Here is a 27,654-nt window from a genome sequence, read left to right as displayed (position 1 = left end):
TAAGTGTCCTGCACATTAGATCCAAATGATTGTCAGACTTTTTTTTGCCACACTTTTGCATATTCTCTTTAAATAAAAAAAATTATAATAAATGCCGGGGTGTTGGCTCTTCCATTGCTTACATCTGCTACTTTAACCATATTATACATTCTCAAGTCAAAGGGAACATGTATCCAAAGCACTGAAATTGCTGCCACAAAAGAAATATTAACTGCAATACCTCCGATATGAAATTAAACAAAATTTAAAGTAAAATTTAAAAATGTAAGCTCAACTTCAGAAAATGCCACATGGGACCACTTCATCGGCCTTCAATACATCCCCTATAGATGACAGACGCAGTATAAGCTAGTTTTGATACTTCAGCCTCTTCAGGCTGGGAAATACTCAATAATGAAATGTAGCCACTCAAATAATCTTTAACATAGGAATTCAATAACAAATCTTAATTTGACAATATGAACAGTATTAATGGGGAAATACCATTTTTGGATATGTTATTCTAATGGTCTGACTTAGGGACAGTCCAAAAGTATTTAGTGAGCATGAACAACTCTCACCAAAAACCAAACAAGCGCAGATTGGTGACCAGTAGAAACTCCGTTAAAACTCAAACTTATGTCATCAGGTATAAACCGAAGCTGCTCCATAGACTGTATATGGGTACTTTCTCTTTCAGAACTGAGAACACTACTATAGAATAAAGCTAATTTGGGTATACAAAATAAAACAAATTCTGTGGGTCCCAGAGGGTCTCCCGTCAATGGAGCAGCTCTTTATACCTCATGAAACGTTTCAGTCTTACTTCTCTGGGTTTTGCTTTGGGAGAAGCAGCTCATGTTCACAAATATTGATTGAACTTTCTTGGGCCATGAAAACAACATTATATATATATATATATATATTATTAAAATAAAACAGAATTGTGTCAAAATGGTGCTTTTAATCAAACTTCAACATCACAAAAACCACCTCCATCAAATGCTTCATCACATAGGTAAAATCGCTATACTCTCAGAAATTCACCTTCAAAGATCAGAACTGTAAACGATAAAGGTTGGTTTTCTTTTAACCGATTAAAGGGCCATTCAACTGAATTAAGCGTTTAGGATGTAATTCTGCTAAAGGAAACATTTTCTTTAAAATAGAAAAAATAAAAATAATTGTCTGTTATCAGTTCCGCACAAAGTAAGGAAGATGCATTGTGATGAATTGCCTTGTCGGAGATGGTTGAAAGAAAAACCTTATGCAGTCATGTTTCGGCAACAAACATGTAGAATAATTTTTAAAACTACATAGATGTTTAACGTAGACATGGAACATGGCTGTCCATAACGTTTTCCTTCAGTCGTTTCAAGTCACTGCATTGCATTTTCTTTCTCTTTTCCTTACTTTATTTACTCTTTATTTACTTTTAGGAGAATGTCTGCTTTTGTAGAAATGCACATGAAACATGATTCATTCCTCTTAAATCGTAGTGCACAAGGAACATCTACTTCCTGTGGAGGAACCATAATTACTCTAGAACTCAGAGAAGGAACTACATGGAGCCAGAAACCCCTGGTTTAGCCTGTGAACGTCTGACACAAGAAGAACTGGTTCAGACAGGCAGTAGAGAATCTTAGGTTTGTGGTCTTGTATCTTCAACAAGAACACCTGGGGGTTAGAGGAGGGACCACCTGGTTCACTTTATGAAGATCATTCTTAACGCTTAAATGGGTGTAGTTTCCCTTTAATGCTTAAAGGGACACCTTGACATTTGGAATACTACCCCCCCCCCCCCCCCCGGACGGCATACATTTCTCTCCTGGTGTGAGAAGTTACACACAACGTTCGTCACCTCATAAGTCAGTTTTATTATCGCCAAAGGAGTTTAGACAATGAACTTGTCACACAACCTTTGACAGCTATATGCGTACCAACGAGCACACCTGTCCAATAGATCGTTATCGAAGCTTAAAAGCCAATTGTCGTGACACTACGTAGATATGCCGTAGTTTTAAAGGCGATACCTTAGTGAATGTCTGCAAAATCGGAAACAAACTGAGAGTCCAAAATATGAATCGCTTAAATTCCAAACGGCTAATATTCACCGAGATGTGGTTTAAATGACTGAGATGGTTTTCTGGGTTACAATAAATACCAACTGAGCAACTCAGAGTTGAACATAAATATATATTTCTATTTCTTTAACTAGTGATTTTACTAAGTCGAAACATTTTATATTCTCCAACATATCTGGGGGCTGATATGTCAAATGGCACTTAAGACACATGGTGGAAGCAAACTATGAATGAAATGACCATCTACCATGTTATACAAGTGTAAAGTTTCAACAACAAATCCAACCACTATATGCCACTCAAACCCAGGAAGCAGGGACCTGGGATTATGTGTGCACTACTGTGCACTACTGTGCAAGCCGCAACAAGTCTTCAACATGCAACAGTCTTCAAAATGTACCGTGAAGCCAGGGATGTGCCCCAGAGTCAAGGGGATGTGGAACCAGCATCAAGAGGATGTGGAACCAGCATCAAGGGGAGGTGGAACCAGCATCAAGGGGAACCAGCATCAAGGGGATGTGGAACCAGCATCAAGGGGAACCAGCATCAAGGGGATGGGGAACCAGCATCAAGGGCAGGTGGAACCAGCATCAAGAGGAGGTGGAACCAGCATCAAGGGGAACCAGCATCAAGGTGATGTGGAACCAGCATCAAGGGGAGGTGGAACCAGCATCAAGGGGAGGTGGAACCAGCATCAATGGGATGTGGAACTAGCATCAGAGGACCTTTGTTTTAGAAAGAAAATCTATTTAAGTATTTCATTTATTTTGCTGTGGAATTTTTACTTCATGAATTACCGATGTGGCAGAGTTAAAAAGGAATTAAAATTGACGGCAACCACAGAGATTATCAGAAATTACTGGATGTCGAGATGAAAGAAACAACATGCAAACCGCTCTCTTTTTAGTGGTTCCAAGGAGTTCCAAGTCCCATTGAAGTCCCAATAAGAAAAGGTTTGAGCGCACACCAATTACCTCTACATTTCTCTTGCCCCCCTCAAAATTACCACATGTCCCCAGATAACACCATTCCCATAGGAATAGGGCAACAAATAGGTCCTCCGGTCATATTTCTAAATCACCTGGCATTTTTTTATGCATCAGCATGTTTCATTAATTTTATAATGATGCTTATTTTAGCATTTGCTCGAGGAAACCCAATTATTGCAAGCTAACAGAAATGCTGCCGTGTCATTTGTGGGGTTCTGTAAAACTCCTCATCTTCTGGGTATATTGAGGACAGGTTTACCCTTTTAAAAGGTTGGACAATGCTACTGGAAAATAATCCCTTTGCAGTTTTCACATCCAACCCTCAACACGGCTCCATTTTGCTCTAATGTTTCCAAAAACACATGTATGGCTTCAGAGTACATTTTAAAACTCAGTCAGAAAACAGAAAAATATCGTCAATAATTCAAAACATTATAATGAGAAGAGAAAAAAAAAGAAAAGCAGTATGATGGCGACAGTGGCAAGATAGGGGGCGCTGTATTCTGTATAGTCCCTTTAAGAATAAATGTAATAGACCTTTTCCCCCTCGACGTGACGCACCTGATGAAGGACGATGACAGACTCAAATGTCAAGGTATTCCTTCAAACTTGTAATACCTTATGAAAGTGCTTGTTTAATGGACGCCCGATGTTTGCAAGGGAATAAAGGGCCACTTGCCACTTGAATCCCTGTTATTCCTGTGGTCGCGGACGGTCAGAACATTTGTGAATGTGAACATGTGACCCACAACATTTTTTGAGTTTTCTTTATACTTATTTTTTTATTATTATCGGTTCTAAACTAGAAAATGTAACCCCGGGGAAATATATCTTTCCCAAGTCATTCTCTGTGGATATTCTTATTTAGTTTAGGCTATATTTGACTGCCCTAGACCATGGGATTAACGTGCATTCTTGATTTTGGAAGGGTTTTCTCCATGTGATAGATTGTGGTTTTACTGGAGTATGGTCTTGGAATGCATTTTCTATTTCTCTGATAATCACAGTACAGTCATCAGCAAACTGCAGCAGCTAATTCAGTCATAGGGGCACGTTTGACTTTGGCACAACATTACCTGTAGTACACCTTGCGTCTGTATTTGTCTCTCTTTCTTTCAAACCATGAGATCACAGAACATACTAACATTTTGTGGTTGATCCAACTTAGTTAATGTGCTATAAATATGAGAACAAGCATGAGACTGGGGGGGGGGGGGGGGGGGGGGTGTTTAGCACATCATAACAGTACTGATTACCAGGTTCAAGTACTGAAAACTGGGGGCAACGGTGACCTAGGGAAGGTTAGAGCAGCGGCCTCGTGACCGGAAGGTCACCGGTTCGATCGCCAAGGACCGGCAGGGAAAACATCTGGGCGGGGGAAGTAAACTAATTAACACTCCCCGTCCATCGATACCGACCGCTGAGGTGCCCTTGAGCAAGGCACTGAACCCCCAACTGCTCCAATGGAGCTTCTCAGTGGCCAGACTGTGGTTGTACTAGGCGGCTCCCAGGTATGAATGTATGTAACTGTGTCTGTGTGAAGCAGGGGGTTGAACCTAACCTAAATAAAGGTCCAAATAAACTAGTAATGTTATGCCAAAGTGAAAAACCACACCTAATAAATGATGATTTTTGCAGTGTTTACATTTAGCGGCAGTATGATCAGTACCAAAGAGCCAAATCATGCATTCTAATTCAACCGGAGCCACAGACCACACAGGCCAAAGAAAACAAAACACCCGGGACATCACATTAAAAAGGGGTAATTATCCTTTAAGCATTAAAAACCCACTGCTATTGTTAAGAATTTATAGCAATTTTATGGCAGAGTATAGATAACCGGCCTCCACAAACTCAATGTCAAATACAAATGTTACAAATTTGTCCAAAGTAATAGAAATCGTTGCAGAAAGTTGCTCAAATGATAAAACTTGTCATTCCTCCATTGACCACCGAAGGCAACAGGTAGAAGGGTGTGTGTGAGAGTGACTCTGCTCCTAGTTCGGAAGATAACCATCACCGTGTTTTTTTTGGCATGTTTGGCTAAAACCATCCAGCTAGCTAGCCAGCCAGCCGACCCTATACATGTTTAACCTGGCATGCAACGCTGCTCTCTTGAGAAGTGAACTTTCTCTCCTCTCGAAGTCTATGTGATGCAAAAAACACTGCCGTGTTATTCTTATTTGTGAAGCTGCTTTTCAAGGAACGCCACGAGACGCACGATTATCGCCTCGTTCCGTTTCAATTTATTTTCTTTTGTTAATTTGGGTCACAGGGCTCGATTGGTTCCCAATTCGTTCAGAAAATGGGTGGAGGTGGGGCTGGTTGCAGGTCCAAAAAGCAGACCCATGCACTGCTAAGAGTGTGAGTCGAAGAGATATAGAAGCAAGGGGGAGGGTTTGGGGGGGGTCGCCCTAACTCGCCATCTTTTCATTACACCGATACGGGAACACTCGCTCGATTCACTCCGTGATTTCTCCCACCGTCTGAAGCGACACCCGGAGGGAAGCGACCCGGTCCGAAACGATTACAAACAAAAACCGAGATGTTCCGATAACGAGTGAATAAACAGCGCATGCGACGACACAGGACTTTTTGGGGGTGGGAAAGCGAAAGACGGAGGGAAAACGTGTTTCCATGACGGCTTTACGTGTTTTTTTTTAAAGGCTACAGCTGTGGTGAAGAACAGAAAAAGGTGAAATGCCACAAAACACCATCAACCTCCTAACCCCCTCCTTCAATACTGCGATTCAGATAACCGGTTCCTCCTCTTCATCATCTGGTCTCTATCCCTCTCCCTTGGCTGATGCCGCCACGACTATCAGAATGGCACCCATGACCCCACATGAATCTTCCTGAGTTCAACTCATGCAGGGCGTCTCCTGGCATGTCCAGAGGCAGGGGGGGCGAGAGACGAAACATGGCCACGATTCGTTTGTTTGTTTGTTTGTGTCTCTGTGTGTGTTTGCTATAACGGTCACAAGTCAAGCCGTGGGCGCGTTTCACCTCTGGAAGGGCTTCCGGACCTTCTTCCTCCTCCTCGGGGGCTTGCCGCCCTCTCCGGCAAACGTCTCGCCGGGCTCCGACCGGGGGGCCCCCGGCATGAAGAAGCCCGTCTGAGGGGGAGGGGGCGGGGGGAAGCGGGGGCCAGCGGCACCGGGGGGCTGGCTGTGGGGAGGACCTGAGGGGAAGAAGCCCCCGTTGGCGGCCATGTCTGTGGCAGGCCCTCCCTGGAAGATGCGGTTGAAGAAGTCCTGTAGATCAGCGGGGTTGCTGGGACCTGAAGGTTGTTCTGAGGGCGTTCTGCAAACGACAAGGAGCCACAGAGTGCAAAGGCTTACATTACAGTAATATATTGTTGTCTATAATACATATTGGGCAATATATTAGATTATAGACAATATATATCTATATACAGGTGCATCTCAATACATTTGAATATTGAGGAAATATATTGGTTGCTTCGCTGCATTGATTCATGCAAAAGGAGCCCCGACCAAGGCTTGAGTACATCTGTGTCATACTTTTCAATACCATGCAGTATGTAACAGACACACGTCTGTTACAACATCTTACAAAAGACTTCTGCTTTTACATGAAGGACGGACATTACGGGCATACAAGTCCTTGGCAGGGTATCTGCAGGTTTAGCCCAGTCAGATTTAAGGCTTTTTAAATACTTTTTAATGCCACTCGGAATGAAATTTAATACCAATTTCACAATAACAAAATGGCAAAAATCACGCAACGACACCAATTAGTTTAAGTTTAGGGACAGATTGGTCCAAAGATGTTTATTAAAACATAAAGGAGTAACTGGATTGGATGAAATAAAGGGGTGACAAAACATAAATATCTCTCCGTCTCTCTCCCTCTCTACTCTTCTCTCATGTCAGAAGTCACCTCGCTGGCAGACTGCCATCCCTCCCTCTCTCTCTCTGTCTCTCTCTCTCATGTCAGAAGTCACCTCGCTGGCACTGCTGTCCCTCTCTTTCTATGTCTCTCTTCAGGGGTTTTGCTGCCACTTCCTCCATTAGAACAGATTAGATTAGATTGGATTCAAATGTATCGTCATTAAACAGCACTTAGTACAGTTGTACAGTACAACAAAAAAAGTGTGTCATTCAACCAGAGTGCAACTGTAACAGTAATGTGCAACAGTAATATACAATGTACAAATTCAACTGGGTATATAGCATATATTCATTAGTACTACTATTGAGTGATAGTGCTAATCAGATGTATGTACAGAGTTGTATTAATTAATGTGTACAGTGATACAGGTATAAAGACACTATGGTAGTAAGTCGTACTAGCCAGCAGCGTAACTAAGAGTAAGTAAGAGATATGTACAGATATAGATATAGTATTAATAGGTCGCAGGTAGTCCTACCTGAGATGGCGCAGCTGAGGTGGAGGCAGGGGCCGAAAAGAAATGCGAAATACTAGTTTGCAGGCGGGTTGTTAATAGAGGTATGCTTAGCGCTCAGCATGTGCGACTCGACTGCTTTCACTCCCATCGTCCCCAGTTTAAAATATTTTTTAATGGTCTTTCACTGGGACCAACCATGATGCAAACACTGGGTTGTCAAGCCAGTTTGTTAAATTTGCACTTTCCCATAACGAGTGCAAATGCAAATGCTAAAACTAAACGTAACAATAGCATTATGGCTTGCTAACGTTAGCTATAGACTCCGTTGCTGAAATAGTTCATAAGGACCTCTGTTGGTTCCGCTCCATTCCGGTCTGCGTGATGCTACAAAACTGTAAATAAAAAGTCCGACTTTATCTCCTGTTACCCCCAGATTTCATAATGAAAAATAAGATGGCATTTTATCTTTCCTGTCTATGGCATTTTTAAGACCTCTGAAAGATGGATGTACCGGTAAGACATTTTAAGACAAATTAAGGCCTTAATTGTTGATAAACAAATGTAAGATTTTTTAAAGGGGAACTATTTTACTATTTCTTTCACTATTTGGGCACTTTTACACAATTCCTGTGAGTTTATGGAACACCTCTGTAATTTTGTATTTTTTTTGTATTCACTGTTTTGTATTTCTAATCAAGTACTCAAAAACAGCATTTTTCTACCTCAAGATCTTAAGCCGTTTTGAGCCTGGGCTCCAACCACGGTGGGAACTGTGTGGAGTGTGTATGAGTCTCATGCAGCTGAGTCTCTCTGACATCACAAATCAGCACATTTTCAGATGACTCAGTTCAGTGAGGGTGAATATTGTGAGAGGAGAATTGGAAGAATGCGCCAATATGAGAATTAGAGACATAGATCATATTAATATAAGTCCACATAGCTAGGAAACAATGCTAAACACTGAAAAAGGCCATTTATAAGATAGTTCCCCTTTAAGACTTTAAGGATCTGCGGACACCCTGCTTGGACTGACAACGGCATATGGAGACATCGGGGGACAGAAAACAACTAAAGGAGCATGTTTTCACCCAGTGTTACGCAGGACCTACCTCTGTCGTGTGGAGGTGCTGTTGTTCTTGGAACCGAAGGAGATGTGGTAGGGCACGCGGTGTGTGTCAGGAGAGATTCCTATTCGTTGGCAGCCGGCCCACTCTGAAACGGGACGGCACAAGAAGAGATCAAACCGCGTCTACAGGTGAAGCAAATGAAGCTCCCTTGAGCCGTGAAAGTGGACGTCGTTATGACTTTGGGTCAGACGACACAGCTTCTTACATCCTCACCAAGCTGCGTTTTTTTATTTTTATATATAGCTGTGATTTCATCACAATAGTGAACGCTGAGCTTTGACCACAGTATGCAGCTAGTGTGTTATTGTGATGAAATCACAGCTACAGTATATTTCAAAATGCTTCGACTCCTACGGTCACGTTCATAAATATTTTCATAATTTTGGCTCTGTACACCACCACGATGGATTTGAAATGAAACAATGTGCTTAAAGTGCAGACTTTCAGCTTCTATTTGAGGATATTTACATCCAAATCAAGTGAAGGAATTACAATCATTTCTATATGTGCCACAGTGCCTCCCCCTTTTTGATTGATTGTTTCATTTCATGCCATTGTGGTGGCGTACAGAGCCACAATTGTGAAAATTGTGTAAATGTCCAATGACTAGTGTTGTCACGATACCAAAGTTTTGACTTCGATACCGGTTCTAAAACGATACCACGGCAAAAACCTAAAACATGTAATGGAGCATAATATTAGAACATGGAGAATTCTTTATAAGAAAATTTGTATTACTGTAATACAATAACAGGAAATAGTTTGATGCTGTTGAAACTTACATTTTCATAAATAATTAATTATTCTGTTACAGCTTCTGAGCTATATAGCTGATCTCCGTCAGGCTACTTAAAATCAGCTGACACTGTTGACTTGACACGCCCACTACGCTAGTATTGAACCACTTTTAACGGCTGGGTATTGCAATACTTTTCTAGTATCAGTGTATCGTGCAACCCTACCAATGACCCGACTGTATTTGAATAAACTAGCCACTCCTGTAGCTGTGACAGCGGACAGAATATGTGTCGTTGTTGGGAGAGAATAGAGAATAGGTAGTAGCCTAGAAGGAGAAGCTAAACCTCACCTGTAATATCGTACACCTTGCAGTCCATACAGGCAAAGTATGTGATCCGTAGACCCAGCATGCTGGACTCGGCCCACAGGTCTCCCTCCTCGGCGCTGTGGCGACGGTTGCATTCTGCACAGAACCGAGCCTCGGCAGGTTCGCGGTCTATCTCGAACCTCCTGTACACAGATCATGGGCCAGCAATGTAGTTTCGTTTAGTTTAGTGTCACTTTATTGTGCACAGTGTGGAAATTAGTCTTTGGTCTCACCATTGAACAAAAAAAAACAATAACAGCAGACATATACATACAGTACACCTGTAATGGAGTGCAGTGCAGAGAACGTAGGAATACAGTAGGAATACAATATATACATAATATATATATATCAACAAAGACCGGGTCTAACGAGAGTTCGATTAATTAATTAATAGAATAGTAGTAGAACACTTTAATCGCCGGGAACGTCTTTGCTCGCCATGCTCATTCTGCCGAAGACGCCGTAACTCGTCTTTGATATCAATATTTAAAAAAATCTGTGATCGAAATCATATTTCTCCTCCGGAGACATGAGATGTACTGGTGAGCTCCACTCAACTGTCTAACGGTTCAAGAGCGCCATCTGGTGGCCGATCGGCAGATCGGCCAACAGGAAGTGACGCGCCAAACAGGAAGTGCTCATCCATATTTCGTCCGGGCACTCGCGATCGTTAGCCGGACTCCATCTCAACACACTGGATAATCAATCGCTCGCCCTAACTCAATAAACAACGTTATTTGGACGTATATAGTATTATACAACCTGGAAATGGTTCATCTATATCAACATCCCATAATCGAAAACTGTCTACTCCAAGCTGATCGTCCAACGGCGCGAGGAAGATACGGTAAGATCCAGCGTTATTTTCTAACGTGTTCCATATAAACTGCTCTGATGACCATATGACCCACACTAGACTAATGATATAACGTTGCCCACGGAATTATAAACGACCCCCCGCCCATCCGGTCAATATCAGATGATACGTAGTAACTTCTAGAAGTACCTCCAGTTGAAATTTTTCATCTGGCACCGATCGCTACCAAACTGTATTTGATCATCAATATAATGCATTTGGGGCTATAAATCAAGTTCTGGAGAAAGCTGCAGAAAACGATAAAAACATACTTATACTTTAGACCATATTTTAGTATGAATATGTGAATGAAAAAGTATAACGTTGCTACACCCTGAACAATGGATATAGGACATTGAATGGGCCATAATAATGTCAATTTAGCAATAGAATTTAAAAAGTTATAGCCCTGCAAAGAAGGGGAACTTCTCCATAGACAAATAGAGCTGGCTAGGGATGGTAAATTATTAATTTAACCATGGCGATCAAAGTGTTAAGATTTATTTTTTAGCGTTTATCGCTTTTTATTCTACTGGGCAGTCCAGTAGAGAGAGAGGGGAGGAATGGGAGACAGAGTGGGGGGAAGACATTCGGCAAAATAACGACGGGTTCGGGAATCGAACCCGGGTCGGCCGTGCCGCGGCTGAGCGCGCTATGTGGTTCGCCACTGGGGCGCCCAGTAGTACTGTATTGATTCAGAGCAGGGGAAACTTTATGCCTTAATGGCATTAGGAATGAAGGAGTTTTTTTAAAATATTTCGGTTTGCCCTAGGTAGTCTGTAACGACTAACAGGGCAACAGCTCAAACTCACCATAGAGTGGGTGAGAGGGGTCACCCACTATCTTCCTAGCTTTCTTCCTACTTCATTGTAGATGTAGCATAGCTGTTTCTGTGGCTTCCCTATGGTTTTAGAAGCCAAATTCACTATCCTCTGCAACTTATTTCTTCCTTTTCAGGGTTCCCACGCTTGCCTTGACATTTTTTTCCATACTACCTCCTGATTTTCCAGGTACCATATTAAGTGATGATCTATAGGCCCCTGAAGCTTTCCGCCCCCATCCGCGCCCCCCTCCCCTCACACAAACCCCTAGGACAGGGGTTCTCAACCTTTCTGCTGCCAAGGCACCCCTGTTGTGTTCAATAAAATATTCCAGGGCACCCCTACATACGATAAAGACTTTTCCGGTCCCGTCTTTTTTGCTACAATGATGACGAAAGTGCTTGCTTTCAAAATAATGTTTATTTAAGAAACCGGGAAACACATTTGTGTGTATATGCAGGCTATATAATGCATTATTAACAGGTGTTTCAGGTCTAAATGGCTTAGTACTGTTGACATTACACTGCTTGTAGTAGTAAATCAAATAGCATATTTCTTTAAATAAAATTACAGAAAATTATCACTAAAGTGCAATCTGTTGCAGCTGCACACTTTTCCATAAAAATTGCATATTTGGATAAGTGTGACCATTTCTCAAACTCAAAATCATGTATTTTTTTTTAATACAGAAAAGGATCACTAAAGTGCTATATGTTGCAGCTGCACTGTTCTCCATAAAAATAGCATATTTGGATAAGTTTGACCATTTCTCAAAAACAGAAAATCATGTATTTTTTTTAAATACAGAAACGGATCACCAAGTTACCATTTCTCAAAAAATATTAATAAATACAGAAAATAAGCACTCATTCACTCAGTGGAAATTTCTAGCTCAATGCGAGGTCTGCTGCTGCTGGCTAATAATACGGTCAATACGCGGGGAGATCTTTGACAAGGCAACACACATGTCATCCTCAAGGCTCAACTTGGCCCTATATTTTGTTTTCAGAGCTGTCATGGATGAAAAGCCAGCTTCACACAGATATGTGGTGCTGAATGGTATCAACACCTGCTGCATCATGAGATACTTGGTACTCAGCACCACACTCTGAAACTAGCTCTCCAGGTGGTATCAGATGAGATTTCAATGAGTTCTTCCAAGAGTTTGGATGGAGATGTGTCAGGAAGCTTTGTCTAAATGTTGTCTGTAAAGGTTTTTTTTATCCAGAGTAACTTGGTGATCCTTTTCTGTGTTTTATTAACACCAAGTTTCATAATGATTTTCAGATTTTGAGAAATGGTAAAACGTATCCAAATATGGTATTCTCATGGAAAACAGTGCAGCTGCAACAGATAGCACTTTAGTGATAATTTTCTGTAATCCACCCCTGTTGAGAATCGCTGCCCTAGGACACCCGACTACTTACTTGATTTAAAAGATGTGCCAGTCAAGTCTACATTGTAAATGCTTAGAGATTATGTCTTATTGATAATATCAATGCATGAAATAATGCAACAAGCTGTAGATGAACAACAATTTATTGAACTGGAACTTTGAAACACATGAGCACTGGGATTGATATATGTTCTCTCTTCCACTCCTCTCCTATCTCATCCTGTCCTCTTCTCTCCACACCTCCCCTCTCGTGTCTGCTCCTGTCTTCTCTTCCTACTCTTCTCAACTCCTCTCCACTCTTCTCCCTTTTCCCCCGTCATCCTCTACTCTCTTATCCTCCTCTTCTTCTCCTCCTCCTCTTTCATCTTCGCCCCTCTTCTCTTCCTCCTCCCTCTTTCCTTTATTATTAGTCTTATTAGATTATGAGTCTTACGTAGAAGGGGTAGTATGCCTACTCTTACTCTGTCAAATCTTTTGTAAATCAAACTAATGAACCTAAAAGGGGAAACATAAGGCTGGTTCCCCTGTGGTTCCTCAGTACAGAAACCCCACTAGTAAGCTTAGCTTAACAGTATAGATGTATAGAATCAGTCTAGGCATGATCAATGATTTTTCAAAAATGTCTCACCCCAAATGTTCCTATTTAGTAGTATAATCTTTTTAAAGAAAAAAACAAAAAATCACAAAATAGCTCAAAGTAGATATAACAATGAATGTTACAAAATGTATCAAGACTAGACTATTCATGTCAACTAGTATAGAAGTAATGTCACAGCCTAATGTGAAAATGTATTGGTAGTTAGCTAGCAATGCAAGCTAGCCAACACTAGCTAGTAGCTAGTTAGTTAGCAAACTGAATGTTGGCTAGCAAGATTGCACTCCATGTGCTTGCATCATTAACAAAATCCAAATTCAAAACAAACTCAAACTCAAGTTGCTAGCTAGTTAGCAAGATTGCACTGCTTACTAACTAACGTTGATAAACCCAGGTTTACCAGACAGTTAAAACACAGCTACAGTACTTACATTTGAGGATAAACTTGCATAAGAAGTTTCACTGTAGATGTCAAGGCTCCCGTGTTGGCTGGGAAATGCATGTATTTGACCCTTCTATTGAGATTGCGAGTAACGTTATTATTCCTGAAGTCGACCAATCCGAAACTATACTTTTAAAGTCCATATCACTAAGTTGCCTGCATCAAATTCCAACATCCAATATAGGATGCCAAGAGCATGCTCTACAACATGGGATCATCCATTTATATCTACAGTAAACGCTGTTCACATGTAAAGGGTTTTTATAAATGCATCTTAATTTTGTGCTCAATACAATGGTTTCATTTTATTACTATTTTACACATCATCCAATACAATTTTCCAGGACAACTGTTTCTATTTCCATCTAAGTGTTCACTTTTGCTCAGTTTCCATGACTTTTCCATACCTGGAAAATGAAAATGTATTCCATGTTTTCCAGGTACCGTGGGAACCCTGCTTTTTTTTTTTTTTTTTTTTTTTTTTTTTTTAACTTTGACCAGTCAGCTGGTTTTTTTTTTTTTTCGCATTCATACTTGGTCAAGTTCGACCGACAGAAGCAGGCTGAAAGGGTTCAGATGGGGGGAAAGACACTCTGGGAAAGGCACGGCTGCCGTCCGGGATTCGAACGCGCTCAGCCCCAGATCCGCGCGAGCGCGGTTGTCCACGGCGCTGAAATAGCACTCGCGGTACGTGGTGAGCTACTGGAGCTCCCCTGGGAACCCTGCTTTTATGTTCAGAATGTTGTGATACTGTACCAATCCAAGTACACAGTGGTGGTGGGCCTGATCTCTGCCAACGACGAGAGGGCCTACCTGGAAGAGGTCAAGGTCCTGGCGGGATGGTGCCAGGAAAACAGCCTCTCCCTGAACGTCAGCAAAACAAAGGAGATGATTGTGGACTTCAGGAGGTCGGGGGTCAAGGACTACAGCCCCCTCAGCATCGACGGGGCACCGGTTGAGAGAGTCAACAGCTTTAAGTACCTCGGAGCCTACATATCCGAGGACTTGACATGGACCACACACATTGACAGTGTTGTGAAGAAGGCACGACAACGCATCTACTTCCTCAGGCGCCTAAGGAAGTTCCAAGTCAGTCAGAAGATCCTTAAGAACTTCTACTCATGTACAATAGAGAGCATCTTGACCGGCAACATCACCTCCTGGTTTGGGAATAGCACTGCACAAGACCGAAGCAGACTACAAAGAGTGACACGTTCAGCCGAACGCACAATTGGAGGGGGGCTCCCCACCCTCCAGAACATTTACAACAAGCGTTGCAAGGGCAAGGCTAAGAGAATCATTAAAGACTCCAGTCACCCGAACAACTGCCTCTTTGAACTGCTGCGGTCAGGCAAGCGATACCGGAGTCTCAAGGCGAGCACAGAAAGACTCAGAAGAAGCTTCTATCCCCAGGCCATCAGGCTGCTAAACGAACAATGAACACTACACAACAACCACCAAACGCACATAGCACACACATCCACACGCACACACTCACTTTAAACAAACACACTGTAGCACCCACTCCACACACTTTATAGCACACACCCACTTTAAACAAACACACTGTAGCACCCACTCCCCACACTTTATATTTATTGATGAAGGATTGCACTACAACTCGTACACCTTACTGTAAATTGTACCTAAATTGTACCTCATCCCATTTCTGCTTTGCACTATATAGTACTGTACATTAGTACACTGCATAGTATTGTATATTATATGGTAACTCAGAACATTGTACATATGTCTATACCGAACACTGTGACCTCATTTTCTTCTTCTAAATGACATGCTATACTATGTTATTTGATACTATCTTGTCTAGCACAGTCTCTGGAGCGTAACAGTAAGAAGCATTTTGTATGAAAGTATTCTGTACTTCTGTATGACAACTATTAAAGAAACTTGAAACTTGAGTATGGTAAATTTGTGATACATAATAACTATGTTATTCTGATTGAGGTTTTGCACAAAATGTTTGTGTAGTTCTTCTTCGTCCAATATGGCTGCCTGTAACCTAATGCCTAATTTCAGTGCAGTGGTGGAGTAAGTAAAACACAGTCCCCCCCCTTCGGCTGGAGCACCATGGGACCCTATTTTGGAAAAAGGTATGAACAGCGAGAGACAAATCATTTATGATCCCGATTGAACTGTGCCATGAATTACACATGTGATGTTTGTCAATTTAAAGTGTAATTGTCAGCTAGCTAACATTGCGTTATTATAGCATCAAAAGCTATCGATAATGTTTGCTAATGTTAGTTGACTTTCTTGACTCAGTCAATCAACTGCTAATAGGAAGCAGTTAGGGGTTATAAGCAGGGGAGGAAATGAGAGTATTTTTTATGTTTGGCGAGTGATTCACGAAGACCACTCGCCACACTGGCGAGTAGTAAACAAAACAAAAAATATCATTCTGCAATCTGCTGATTCGCTCACTGGCACACATCCCCAATACTACACAAGCCGAACGCTGACTCCCCCTTATGATTTCTCCCATTTGCGCCTCATAATAATCCATAACCAATGAACATCATCTTTGTACAGATGCACCACTCTAAACTCCTCCACTGAACACTAGTTTTCTAGAAGATGTCACCCATCTAGGGGAAGTGGATAGACCACTGCGTGCGGACGTACAGACTCCTGTCACCGGCTTGACAACGTAGACAAACTTAGACAAAAATACATCAGTGGATGAAAATAATTGCATGTAGAGTCGTCGCTTTCGGATATCAGTGCGGTCTGACACTTCCCGAGTCGGATAAGAATGACAAGTGGGCGTGAGGCTAACGATTCCACTCACTCAAGTCAACCAGCATTAGCCGGCTAGCTACCTAGCATGTAACAAGCTACCATAAAACGCGTTAACATAGTGGACAACTATACTGAGCGGCTTTGCTTAAATGCAGCCGAGTGACATTTTATTATTACCGGGTTTCCCCCCATATCACCACTCACCCATCCATATGCCCTTCACAACGGTGATGTTGTCATACTTGTCATTCAGAATACACCTGCTGAACCCCTAGCATTGACAGGAGATTCAATTCCAATGTATTGTCATCATACAGCACAAGTACAGTGCAACCAGAATACGTTTGGCATCCAACCAGAGTGCAAATGTAACAAGTCAAGTTCAAGTTGTTTTATTTAGCTATTACATTACAGTGAAATGCTTGGTTCTTTCACTGCCCAACCCAGTCCAGCATCTTTCACTGCCCAGTTCAGCCCAACCCAGTCCAGAATAGTTCCCTCTTTCATGTTAATATGTGATATCCTAATATTTTGAAGAGTATACGGTGTGATTAATATATGTTTTATGCTAATATTGTGAAGAGTAGCTCGACACTTATTAATGTTTTATGCTAATAAATATTGTAAAGAGTAGAGACACAGTGTGATTATTACTATGATTGAAAATCAATTTAGACGAAGACATACAAAGAAGTAATTATCACAATTAGCTATTTATTTTTGGCTGGTAAAAAATCGGTTTGGCTGGTAAAAAAAATCATCTACTCGCCAGTTGGCTGGTAAGCCAAAAAGTTTGTTTCCTCCCCTGAAGTTATAAGTGTCTTGCTCAAGGACACTTCGACACGCTGCCAGGAGGAGCAGGAATTGAATCAGGAACCTTCCGATCACCAGGGCCCAGGAGTTCAAAACTTGTAATCCCTATCTGATTGGATCAGATTTGCATTCATTCATTTCAACTCATTATAAATTGAAAATGTGGGACCCTGATGTAAACAAGATGAAAGTCTTTCTCTGGTCTGCATCCCCTTAACAATTGTGTGTATTGAGCTGTACTGTACTATACCCATTCTGCAATCTGTTAATAAAAATGATCAATCAATCAATCAATAGGGATCCAATGTTTTGAACTCCTGGGCCCAGACGACCGCTCTACCACTGTAGCACTCAACACTTTGAGTGAACATTGTTACTCAGCCGATAGATTTGTGCCCTTCCTGATGACTTTGACTTGTCGTACAGAACTTGTAAGTCGCTTTGGATAAAAGTGTCAGCTATATGACTAAATGTAAATGTAATTTGCCACTGTTACCACCCGGTATATTTCTATATATTTTTCATATCAGCACATTTTTCACATCAGCCATTGTTTTGCAAATAGCAACCGTTTCTTCCAACATGGGGGAAATATATATATATACCTTTATATATTTATATTTACTGTATATATATATCCATATCTGTCTGAATATACCTGCATATAATTCCTCTATGTACCTACTTATACACCTGCACATATACCCATATAACTCTGTATGATAGCATGTACAATAATGCTGTATATACCATTTTATATATATATTTATTCTTACCGTATATATATATATCCACCCACATCTGTCTGTACATACCTGCATATAATTATTTTTACATATCTGTAGATACTACATCTATATCTCTCACCTACTCTTACTAGTTACGCTGCTGGCTAGTATGACTACTTTATACCTGCATCACTTTACATATTAATACTACAACTCTATACATACATCTGATTAGCACTATACTCAGTAGTACTAAGTTATATTTTATACCCAGTTTAATCACCTGTACATTGTATATTACTATCACATTTTACTGTTACATTTGCAGGTTGGATACCAAACTTTATTTCGTTGTACTGTACTTGTGTTGTATGACAATACATTAATCTAATATTATCTTTCTAAACATTCCGTGAAGGTCCTCTATTCTAGTTTGAATTTTAAATGTTTGCTCATCAGAGTCAGAAAGATGTGATTACTGTGATGTCATTAATTCATACTGTGATGTCATTCATACTGTGTGATGTCATTCAATCATTCATTCATACTGTGCCGTCATTCATTAATACAGTGTGCTGTCATTCATTAATACAGTGTGCCGTCATTCATTCATACTGTGCTGTCATACATCAATACTGTGCTGTCATTCGTTCATACTGTGCTGTCATACATCAATACTGTGCTGGCATTCATTCATACTGTGCTGTCATACATCAATACTGTGCTGTCATTCATTCATACTGTGCTGTCATACATCAATACTGTGCTGTCATTCATTCATACTGTGCTGTCATACATCAATACTGTGCTGTCATACATCAATACTGTGCTGTCATACATCAATACTGTGCTGTCATTCACACTATGCCGTCTTTCATCCATACTTTGATGTCATTCATACTGTGCTTTCATTCATACTGTGATGTCTGTCATTCATCCATCCATACTGTGCTCTCTGGAGTGTCTCAGTGTCAGACGTACTTGTGCTTTCCCTCACACTTGGTGCACATCATGGTGTTCATGGCTTCCTTCAGGTCGTCCTGCAGTTTGGTGAGGAACTCGTTCATGGACTTGGAGAGCTCCGACGCTGCCATGCGCTTCCTGAGAGGGAGACAAGACCGGTCAGGGCTCAGCAACGGTCACAGAATCAGCCCGAGGTGAGGGCAGGGCTCAGCAACGGTCACAGAATCAGCCCGAGGTGAGGGCAGGGCTCAGCAACGGTCACAGAATCAGCCCGAGGTGAGGTCAGGGCTCAGCAACGGTGACAGAATCAGCCCGCGGTGAGGTTAGGGTTGGTCAGTGCTCAGTTACGGTCACAGAATCAGCCCGAGGTGAGGTCAGCGCTCAGCAACGGTGACAGAATCAGCCCGAGGTGAGGTTAGGGTTGGTCAGCACTCAGCTACGGTGACAGAATCAGCCCGAGGTGAGGTTAGGGTTGGTCAGCACTCAGCTACGGTGACAGAATCAGCCCGAGGTGAGGTTAGGGTTGGTCAGCACTCAGCTACGGTGACAGAATCAGCCCGAGGTGAGGTTAGGGTTGGTCAGCACTCAGCTACGGTGACAGAATCAGCCCGAGGTGAGGCGGTCGGGTGGCGTAACGGAGATTGCGCTCGTCACCAATGCAAGAGGCTGTGGTCTCGACTCCCGGAGTCAGCATTGCCTGCGGCTTGGGCCGATCGTCATACTAACTCGTTTGGCTGAGTTAGCGGGAGGGAAGTCGTGGGTGGTAATCTGGCGTTGTGGACAGCAACGCCTACAGGTCAGGTCTGGGCGCCTGCTCAGCGAAAGGCAGGAAGTGGTGAAGGCAGTGTGACCTCCCACGCGTTACACTTCACCAATGACAGTCCTCGTTGCCGCATGTGTCGAAGGAAGCATGTGGTAGACTTCAGGGTTCCCTTGTATCGACCAGTAGGGGGAACATGCGCACAACGACCAGGTAGGGGAGGGGGGGAATTGGCATAACGACTAAATTGGGATGGGAGGAAAAGCATAGAAAATCAGGCGGAGAAAAAGAGGATTCAAAAATAAAAAAAGAATCAGCCCGAGGTGAGGTTAGGGTACCGAACTCCCCAGTACCGATTCACGCTACAGCGAATGCAAAGTTGACATACATAGATTGTCACATGAAGTAAATTTGGCCATGCGGTATGTTATGCAAATTGAATTACAAGTTACCTTGAATTTAAAAGCCCAAAAGACATTTGATTTCAGATTTTATAAGTCACACATTCTTAAAGCAAAACACATGCACTGTAGAATCCTGACGTGGACATTTGGGGACATTATTTTGGGCTGTGGAAATGAGGCCTAAAATAGAACCACAGTAAGTACACCATCATCACATTCATACCATTGAAAACCGCCATACCAGTCTACAGCTCAACCCTAGCAGATCAAGTTCGGAAAATAAGTCAATCATTTATCATTCACAAAGTATACCTTGTTAAAAGGTATTGTACAAAAGGTATTGTGCATCATTTTCCATATCATATCCACAGTCCACACCCGTCTGTATTTACCTGCACATAGTCCTTTTACATATCTGTAGATACTATATCTATATCTGTACATATCCTCCTCTTACTAATTACGCTGCCGGCCAGTATGACTTACTGCCATACTGTCTTTACACCTGTATCACTGTACATATTAATAATACTACAACTCTGTACATACTTCTGATTAGCGTTACACTCAGTAGTACTAATTTGTATATTTTGTACCCAGGTTAATCACCTGTACATTGTATATTGCACTTTACTGCTACATTTGCACTCTGGTTGGATGCCAAACTTATTTCCGTTGTACTGTACTTGCTTGTGCTGTATAAAGACAAAATCTGAATCTAATCCTTAAACTTTCACTTTCACATTCACTCACAGCTCGTACTCTCTCCGTGTGTCCGGGTTACTGACGATGTCCCAGGCAGCCCTCAGCACTTTGAAGGCCTCTCCAGCACGAGGGTGTTTATTCTTGTCAGGATGAACCTGAGAGAGAGACAGAAGAAAGATTGCATGATTAAAAGGAGAGAAAGACTGCTATGCTTCTATATAGACACCGCTTTTACAGTTTGTAAAAACACAGCGTAAACCACCAAAACCTGCACGCACTACAACGTATGACATATCACACCAGTTAGGGTACCTTGTGTATACTCATACTGCACCTTGTGTATGCGGTTTACTTTTACTCATAGTATATATTCAGATACAAATCTTGAATTGCCTATATTTATTGTAACGTTTAATATAACCGGTAGTGCATACAGACCCTCATCTGTACCTTTGTTTACAAATTTGTCTCATATTTATATATTTAGATCTAATTGTATTGCCTATATTTATTTATTTCTACTATTACCCTGCCCATACCTGTACGGTACCTCCCTTCCCCCTTCCCCCATGCTGCTATGACACCCGAATCTATCTTATCTTATACAACAAGAGCTCAAATAGTCTTCCCAGCAGATAATTTGATATTTCAATATTCAGTGAGTGGATTTTCTTTCAAATTCAAATACTGAAAAACTGTTGGCATTTGTTGGCCTATTGACAAGCAAATGAGAATGGATGTTCCATCACCAGCAAGTAAACAGCCATTTCTGTTAAGATTTGGAATTGAAAGTGAATTGATCCCAAGATGGAAATACTACCTAAGCAGCGACCGGCTTGCAGAATGAGTGGTTGGAAGACATTAGCAGATTGGCGTAATCATAATGTCAATTTCTACTTACTCAAAGTGCCTGTGAGGGAGACACTACTAGTGGCTAAGTGTGAGTGAGTGAGTGAGTGAGTGAGTGAGTGAGTGAGTGAGTGAGTGAGTGAGTGAGTGAGTGAGTCTTTTCAGTCTGTGTGAGGAGCAGTTGCACCAGGGTTTAACCCTTTTTGAGGCATCTGATCACACACACACACACACCTGTGATTATTAGGTCAGGAATTCCAAGATAGAAATTTCTGAAAAACCTGTCATCTCAAAAAGTATTATATTTGACATTTTTGATCTTTCACAAACATCAGTTGTCCTTCTCTATACAAGTGAACTAAGGTGACATGAAACAGTGAACGGTTTGGAATGCAATGCTAACAGTTTTGCTACAATGGTAAAAATAAAATACCACTTCTGAGTCAGACCAATTCAAACAAACTCTGGTGTGACGGCGGCGGCGCCCCTTAACTCGAGTGAAAAAAGAAAGATCCTGCTTCCTCATTTTACTTAACTCAGACAAGTCACCCGAGACGATCGGATTCATTCTGGACCATCAGAACAGCGTGGAATCGGTGTTTCGACCACCCAGCGTTGGATCAATAAACGCAATCGATATTTGGAATGGCGATCAGGAATTGGAATAATCTTTTTGGAGAACATCTGATCTGAGGTAAGGAATCTATTTTACCATTCTTAGGATAATCAGAGCTTTTTTCACAGAGATATCAACGTGGGCCCTATGTGTGTGTGTGCGTGTGTGTGTGTGTGCACGCGCGATCAGGAAATAAGAGATAATAAATTTTTCAGCCTGCTTCTATAGTGTGCATAAGTACACATATACTATCTGTGGATACCTGGAAAGTGACTTTGATTGGCAAGGAGCCTGGGCAAATGTCCGACTTACATCAAGGAACCCGGACCATCAACAAATCAATCTTAACTATATTCACAGGACATACTTGACTCCTATAAGACTGAACAGAATGGGTCTTAAACAAGACTCCAAATGCTCCCAATGTACAAATGGGGACGAAGGGACATTTATGCACATGTATTGGGACTGCCCACCAGTTAAGACATTCTGGAAAGATGTGACCCAACAATTATCAAAACTCGTATCTTGGAATATACCTGTACACCCCTCTGTATTACTATTAGGGATGGGTACCTTTCACATTTGAACTGATACCGGTACCGGTACCGGTACCTGTGAATCGATACCGGTACCCAACGGTACCTTTTTTCGGTACTTTAGTCTCAAGAAATTTAATTTACCTACCTCAGTCATAAAAAAAAATCCAAACTTCAAATAACTACAATTTCGACAGTTTTCGGCTTGTGATTGCTCCGACTGCTTTGTTGTTGAATCAAGTCAAATCCTAGGTAAGCATATATTGTGCGTGTGAACGTTGACATGAAAATAAAAAAGTAAAAAAAATAAAAATAAAAATAAAAAATAAATAATAATAAAAAATATTTATTTTTATTTTTTTTTCGGTTTCTCACTTGATTCGATACTCGGTAGTACCGACGTGTTTCGGTTCGGTACCTCAAAAGTACCGAATTCGGTACCCATCCCTAATTACTATTGAATGATGTTTTTGAGTTTGCAGTAAATCCACAGCTAAAGAGATTGGTTTTATCGGGTATCACAGTAGCTAAAAAGCTGATCGCATCACGCTGGTTTCAACCGGAAAAAATTTGCCGGAAAGTTTGGTTTCTTACATATCTCGATGTGATTTATCAAGAAATATCTACAGCAAGAATTCTGGGTCTCAATGAATCCAAAATGTCAATGTGGTTAGAAGTGGTGGAGAGAATAAAAGCTAGCTTATAATGGTAGTGTCTGGTTAGGAGCGAGGGATAATGGAGGTACTATCCAAAGAGGGGTCCGGGAGGGGGGGGTTCGAGCTGGAGCATATGTGTGTAGGTTTTTAGATAACAGGTATTAGGGGTATATCCTGTATAAGACATTGGTATAAATGGTAATTTCGTTGGATATACACTGTATATTAATGCTTGTGTATCTTATCGTGTGTTGTCATGTTTGTTTATATGCGTGTTTAAAAAAATTAATAAATAAATTTAAAAAAATAAAAATAAAAAGAATAAATAAAAATAAAAAAAAAGGAAATAAGAGATACGATTTTTCAGCCCACTTCTATAGCGTGCATAAGTACACATATACTATCGATAATCTAGCGTTTATTTGAAAACTATTCATAAATAGGCCGAAAAATTACAACATGTTTTGTGTATTACAGTAAAGGGTGTTTATCACAGAATCTTCTGAAATCTTCTGGAATCTTCTGGAAGTTTCAAGAAAGCAAGCATTTTTCAAAATGGTATAAAATGGAAATGAACCGATTAAAAAACAATCCGTTTCGACTGTTGACTGCAAACAAGTCATTGATAAGCGACGGCCAGATTAGACACATAGCCATAATTTAAGATGTAGTTTATGCGTTCGCAAATATGAGAGAGCTATCATTGAATTGGGTGGTGGCACGCAACAAGGTTGAGATAGGGAGGCGTGGCATCCAAAGTGTTAACGGCAAACTATGGCTTTAACCGTCTATAGTGTGGTAGTGAAAGGTTAACCTTCTGTAGTATGGTAGTGAAAGGGTTAACCGTATGTAGTGTGGTAGTGAAAGGTTAACCGTCTGTAGTGTGGTAGTGAAAGGTTAACCTTCTGTAGTATGGTAGTGAAAGGGTTAACCGTATGTAGTGTGGTAGTGAAAGGTTAACCGTCTGTAGTGTGGTAGTGAAAGGTTAACCTTCTGTAGTGTGGTAGTGAAAGCGTTAACCCTGTCTAGTGTGGTAGTGAAAGGTTAACCTTCTGTAGTGTGGTAGTGAAAGGGTTAACCATCTGTAGTGTGGCAGTGAAAGGGTTAACCCTTTCTAGTGTGGTAGTGAAAGGGTTAAATAATTCTCCTCCTAAAAGGTTGCTCTACACAGCATCATCACATACCTGGACAGCCAGCTGTCTGTAGGCCCTCTTCAGCTCCGCCTCGGTGGCGTGGACCTCCACACCGAGCACCGTGAAGGGGTCCAGCTCATCCTCTGGCACGAGAGCCAAGGCCAACAGTCTCTCCAGATCCTGGCCCGGCAGCCATCTCCCCGCTCCGCCCGGTGACTCTGGGCCGGAGGGAGGCGCCCGGTTCCTCCTCTTGAACCAAGCGCCGACTCTCTCCAGCAGGGAGGCCACCGTCCTCCAGACCCTCGAGTCCTGCAAGGCTCGCCAGCATCGCTTCCCCCTTTCTCCGCTGAGTCGGGTCAGCGCACCCCTTGCCCAGTGGAAGCCCAGAAGAGCCAAAGTACAGAAAACCCCAAAGCAGGTTAAGGAAGCTTGCTTTACGTACTCCGCCGTCTTCACGCTCTTATCCACGAGCACCGCGCCCGTGCCTCTCGTCCAGTCCAGAACCCGCCGGGCGTCCGCTTTCATCCCGGGGACGTCCGTGACCTTCGCGAAGAGCTGCGACCCGAAGCCGTACAGCGCCACGCCTCCGGCCTCCACGCCCACCCCGCAGTGGTGCGTCAGCGTGACGATGAGCTCGATCACCATGTGGATGCAGGAGATGCACCAGGTGCCCAGAGAATCCGACAGCAGCTCCCTGAAGGCCGAGGCGAGCTGGTTGCCCGTGCGCCTGCGACCGCGCCCCTGGTGATGGTGGTGGTTGCGTCTCCGGGGTTTGTGCCGGCCGCCGCCGGAGAGGAGGTTACCTTTTTGGATGGAGGAGGAGATGGCAGAAGACGATAAGCTACTCGGCTCTAAAACAGGGGCTCCCCCGCTGTTCCTGGATCTGCACCGTTTCCCATTGCCTGAGCTCCTCCAACCAGACTCCCCGTTCATATGCTCGTCCCTTCCATCTTCATTTTGGCTTTCCTCTTGACCGTCTTCCTCGTCTTCGTCCATGATCTCCTCGTGACCCGCAGCTCTTTGATCTTCTACTCCGTCCCGCCCGAGAGACCCCTCATCATCCTCCTCCTCCTCCTCCTCCTCGTCTTCTTTGGCCTCTGCCGTTTCACAATCCTTGGCTTCGCCGGCTCCCGGGTCCTGTGGAGCGGCCAGGTTTGGGGGATCCTGAGGGTCGTGTTCGAGATAGGCTGTTATGTCCTCCTCTAGAACCAGCTGTTCGAAACCCTCCTCAGTCCTTCCGGTTTCCCGCAGGAGACACTCGGCCGCTGAAGAGGGACGGCCAGAGAACATGTCGCCCTCTGGGTTCTCTTCCTCTGTGTCTGTAATGCCATCCGTCCCCCTCTCCGATGACTCCTTTTCCATCGCGCTTCCACTCTTTTGATTAAGTGCTGTCAGAAAGGAATCTCATGGAAGGTGGCGGCCTTGATCCATCCTCTCTAGTAACGACATCTCACCCAGATTCCGATGAGATTGGGAGGCCAAAAGGCAGGTCCCATGTTCAGAAAATATTCCCAAGTCGTCAGAAAGGTTCTCTCTGGACCCCATGTCCCATCACGTCATGCTTCTGGTCTTTTTTCTTATTCCTGGAAAGAAACAGGTGTCAAGTTATTACACATTTCCCGCTCCTACAAGAAAACATCACTTGCTTAGCTTATTTTTTTCGACCGATTCTCTGCAAGCAAGCCCTTTCTTGGTTCACCAAAGAGTCCAATACAGAAACTGAATCTTGATTTGAGAATACGAGCAAGTCTTTCTCAAAGCGAGAAGAAGAATACAGCCAAGGCACTCCTGATACTGTAATTTAATCAGGAGACGAATCCTGGAGGTGTTCCAAAGACAGTGAACAGAGTTCACACACAGTCGTCAACATAATTTCACAGGGATGTGGGCATATTCTCTGGGCCATACCAGTCAACAGTACAGTGAAATCAAGCTCATTTGCATGTACAAACTCAACCACAAAAATGAGTCAGCAAAGTAATTCTCAAACGCACCACCAGTGGAACAGTTCAAGGTTTTGTTTAGATACGTTGTCCTGGTTTCTAGGTTTGAAAAGTTGTTCATGATCATCATAAACACTGTTGAAAGATCATGGGAATAGCATTTGTGAATTTCACTTCCAAGCTAAACGTGTGGCTAACAGAACCGTGGAAGATACGCACGACGAGGGTGATGACTAAGTGACATTTCGTTATACAATCGCAACGTTGCATTTAGATATAAATCACTATCTGATCATCCACACTGTCTAGATGAAATATGCAAATATTCGTGCACAGTCCAAGGTTCATTTGAAAACGCATGCATGAGGCTCTAACTGTAACACATAACTCATGTTAGCCTCCAACTTACTGCAACTTTCTATAATTATCTCGCGTTTGGCAATCCTAACATTAGGCTAGCTAGCATTAGCCAGCAGCAGTGTATCTAATAGTATTGTTATTTCTAAATAGGCGGTGCAGCCGGAATACTCGGGAGACGGTTGTCACAAAATGGTTAACATGAGCAAACTGACATAATATTAACGTCTAGCTTCTGTCGTGTTCATTACCTTCGAGACAGGCAGCAGGTTGTTTATAGCCAACATCAGCTAGCTAGTGTAACAACATCCCAACGAAGCAAACAAACATGACCACATAGCTGGTAACGTCTTCAGCTAGCAAACAAGCTAGTAGCTAGCTAGCCTAGCTCCAGTAGCAGCAGCACGTAGCTAACTTAACGCTTTGGTAGCTTTGATTCCACCTTTTTTTATAAAGGTTCACGTAGCGAGTACGATAACGTTAACGCCCGCCAGACAATGCAAACAAAATAGGCAAACCGTTCTATATATATAGATATTCAAATACATTGAATACATTCAAATAAATGTGTAACCTTTAATCATTTACAAGTCAGCCAATGTAGCTTATCATGTTGTTTGTCTCTCAGCTACTTTCACCACTTCTTCTTCTGCTGC

General features: G+C 42.3%; 1 protein-coding gene across 3 annotated transcripts; it reads right to left on the bottom strand.

Annotated features, from left to right (window-relative positions):
• Window positions 1-3: 3 nt before the first annotated feature.
• Window positions 4-27,654, bottom strand: dnajc14 (DnaJ (Hsp40) homolog, subfamily C, member 14). Of its 3 annotated transcripts, none has more exons than XM_084316744.1 (8): window positions 27,573-27,654; window positions 24,750-26,281; window positions 20,954-21,060; window positions 19,055-19,174; window positions 9,639-9,799; window positions 8,534-8,636; window positions 6,059-6,355; window positions 4-2,788 (listed from the first exon to the last, which is right to left on the bottom strand). In XM_084316744.1, exons 2-8 carry the CDS (start codon window positions 26,058-26,060, stop codon window positions 2,758-2,760), a joined length of 2,130 nt encoding a protein of 709 aa, XP_084172870.1. In that variant the 5' UTR covers window positions 26,061-26,281; window positions 27,573-27,654; the 3' UTR covers window positions 4-2,757. The 3 variants fall into 3 exon arrangements, with proteins under 3 accessions (XP_084172870.1, XP_084172872.1, XP_084172871.1); XM_084316746.1 differs by having other exon boundaries at window positions 20,963-21,060; XM_084316745.1 differs by lacking the exon at window positions 27,573-27,654 and adding an exon at window positions 27,250-27,345.

The sequence above is a fragment of the Notolepis coatsorum genome, assembly GCF_963971535.1.
Source record: "Notolepis coatsorum genome assembly, chromosome: 6".
In the NCBI taxonomy this organism is placed as follows: Eukaryota; Metazoa; Chordata; class Actinopteri; order Aulopiformes; family Paralepididae; genus Notolepis; species Notolepis coatsorum.
Note: the sequence above shows the minus strand (reverse complement) of the source record. Positions and strands in the feature narration are given on the sequence as shown.